This window comes from Gopherus flavomarginatus, chromosome 1 (assembly GCF_025201925.1).
Source record: "Gopherus flavomarginatus isolate rGopFla2 chromosome 1, rGopFla2.mat.asm, whole genome shotgun sequence".
Classification (NCBI taxonomy): Eukaryota; Metazoa; Chordata; order Testudines; family Testudinidae; genus Gopherus; species Gopherus flavomarginatus.
The window spans coordinates 378,430,071-378,432,350 of NC_066617.1; the positions used below are offsets into that span (position 1 = coordinate 378,430,071).

Sequence of the window (2,280 nt, forward strand, 5' to 3'; positions counted from 1 at the left end):
GGAGCAAGAGGCACAAGGAGCTGAGAGTAAGAGGGTGTGCTGCTGGAGGATTGAGGAGTACAAGCATTATCAGAAACCAGAAGGAAGGTCTTGTGGTAAGGATAAAGAAGGTGTTTGGAGGAGGCCATGGGGATGTAGCCCAGGGAGCTGTAGCTGTCCTGCAGCTGTTACAGGAGGCACTCTAGACAGCTGCAATCCATAGGGCCCTGGGATGGAATCCAGAGTAGAGGGCGGGCCTGGGTTCCCTCCAAACCTCCCAACTCCTGATCAGACGCAGGAGGAGTTGATCCAGACTGGGGGGAAGATCACTGAGGTGAGCAAATCTGCCAAATAAGCGCAGGACCCACCAAAGTAGAGGAGGAACTTTGTCACGATATATATATTTATAAATTTTAAACCTAACCAGTGTCCCTTATGTGACTTGCCACAAGATATTAGAATTAGATACAGTGCTCTTGCCACATATCCTGCTAAGTTATCTGCCAAAAAATAGAGTTTTCAAGACTGTAAGTAGCCCCAGGAATCACTGTTATGATGGTCACCCCAACAGAAATCTGAAACAACTCCCTTGCAGCTGGGGGTGGGTAAGGGAGGTGAAAATGATCCAGGATGTGATGAGGGTAGGGAGTAGAGGAGCAAAGTAGGATGGAAAGAGGAGGCACAGGGACAGAGCCCTGGCAGAAGAGGCGGGAGTCCATTACCAGCGATAGAAAGGTGGCAACCCAGTGAGTTCTACATAGACCAATTCTCCAAGTTCTAATGCTGACACTGCACACTAAGTTCAGGAAAAGATTTAATGTCTCTATGACTGTCCAGTCAGTGATTCAGGGAAGAGGGTGCGGCACCAGGCACCAGCCAGCTCTGCACAGAGCTCAGTATGAAAGCCAAAGCAGCGGGAGAGAACTTTAGGTCCCTTTACAAGTGAAGAACCGGAGCAGACTGTTTCTGATCTGTTTGGTCCTCACCCCATAGATGATGGGGTTCAGCATGGGGGGCACCAGGATATACACGTTAGCAAGGAGAACATGGAAGTGCAGGGGGATATTCTGGCCAAACCGGTGTGTAAGGATGGAGAAAAAAGATGGGATGCAAAATGTTAAGAAGACACAGAGGTGGGAGCTGCAGGTACCAAAAGTCTTGAGCCGGGCATCCTTTGTGAGGAGGCTGAAGATGGCCCTGAGGATCTGGATATAGGATACAGTGATAAAAAATACATCCAGACCGGTCACCAAAAACGCTAGAAAGAGTCCATAGTAACTACTAATGCGGATGTCGGTGCAGGCCAGCTTCACCACGGCTATGTACTCGCAGTACGAGTGGGGGATGATGTTGGTTCTGCAATATGGCCACTGCCTTGCCAGGATGGGGTTGGGCATTACGAGCATACTACCACGCAGCACCACTGCCAGGCCGATCTTGGCCACCACAGAGTTTGTCAGGATGGTGGAATATCTCAGGGGATGGCAGATGGCCACGTAGCGATCTAGAGCCATGGCCACGAGGATTCCAGACGCCATCCCTGAGAAGCAGTGAACGAAGTACATCTGGGTGAGACAGGCACTGAAATCGATCTCCCTGGAACTGAACCAGAAGATGTTCAGCATTTTGGGAACGGTGGACGTAGATAGTAAAAGATCGGTGACGGCCAGCATGCAAAGGAAATAGTACATGGGCTCATGGAGGCTTGGATCCCTCTTGACAATGAAGAGGATGGTGAAGTTCCCCATGACAGCTATGGCATAAATGGTGCAGAAAGGGATGGAGATCCAGACATGGGCTGTCTCCAGGCCAGGAATGCCCAGCAGGATGAAAGTGGAGGGGTTGGTGAATTCAGTTGTATTGGAATCTGACATGGCATAGGGGAGAAGGTATTTCAGCTCTGAGGAAGAACGGTGTCTAGTGCATGTACCGTATGTTCCTCTGACTTCCTGTATGTGCCCAGGCTCTAGGGTGATGGCCGCAGTACAAATGCCTAGACAGAGAGACAATATTAACATGAGACACTGCATGCACTACTGGAGGTTGTTGTCATGGATGAAGCAGATTGATTGCTTTTCACACACTGAAAAATGATATTTTCATTACTTAGAGAAATGAATTATGAAGAACTGACCCAGATAATGCTCATTCCTACACATCATGGTGTGGGAAACCTTAATAGCCACCAGCAGGAAACACTAGCCCACCTGGATAGCCACTGTAGTAGGCCGTTCCCCTTATAGACTCATAGACTTTAAGGTCAGAAGGGACCATTATGATCATCTAGTCTGACCTCCTGCA

At 49.1% G+C, this 2,280-nt stretch overlaps 1 protein-coding gene across 1 annotated transcript; it reads right to left on the reverse strand.

Moving 5' to 3' along the window:
• Positions 1-892: 892 nt before the first annotated feature.
• On the reverse strand, positions 893-1,871 carry LOC127037476 (olfactory receptor 52N1-like). The gene has a single exon (XM_050929285.1). It carries the CDS (start codon positions 1,851-1,853, stop codon positions 906-908), a length of 948 nt encoding a protein of 315 aa, XP_050785242.1. The 5' UTR covers positions 1,854-1,871; the 3' UTR covers positions 893-905.
• Positions 1,872-2,280: the final 409 nt, after the last annotated feature.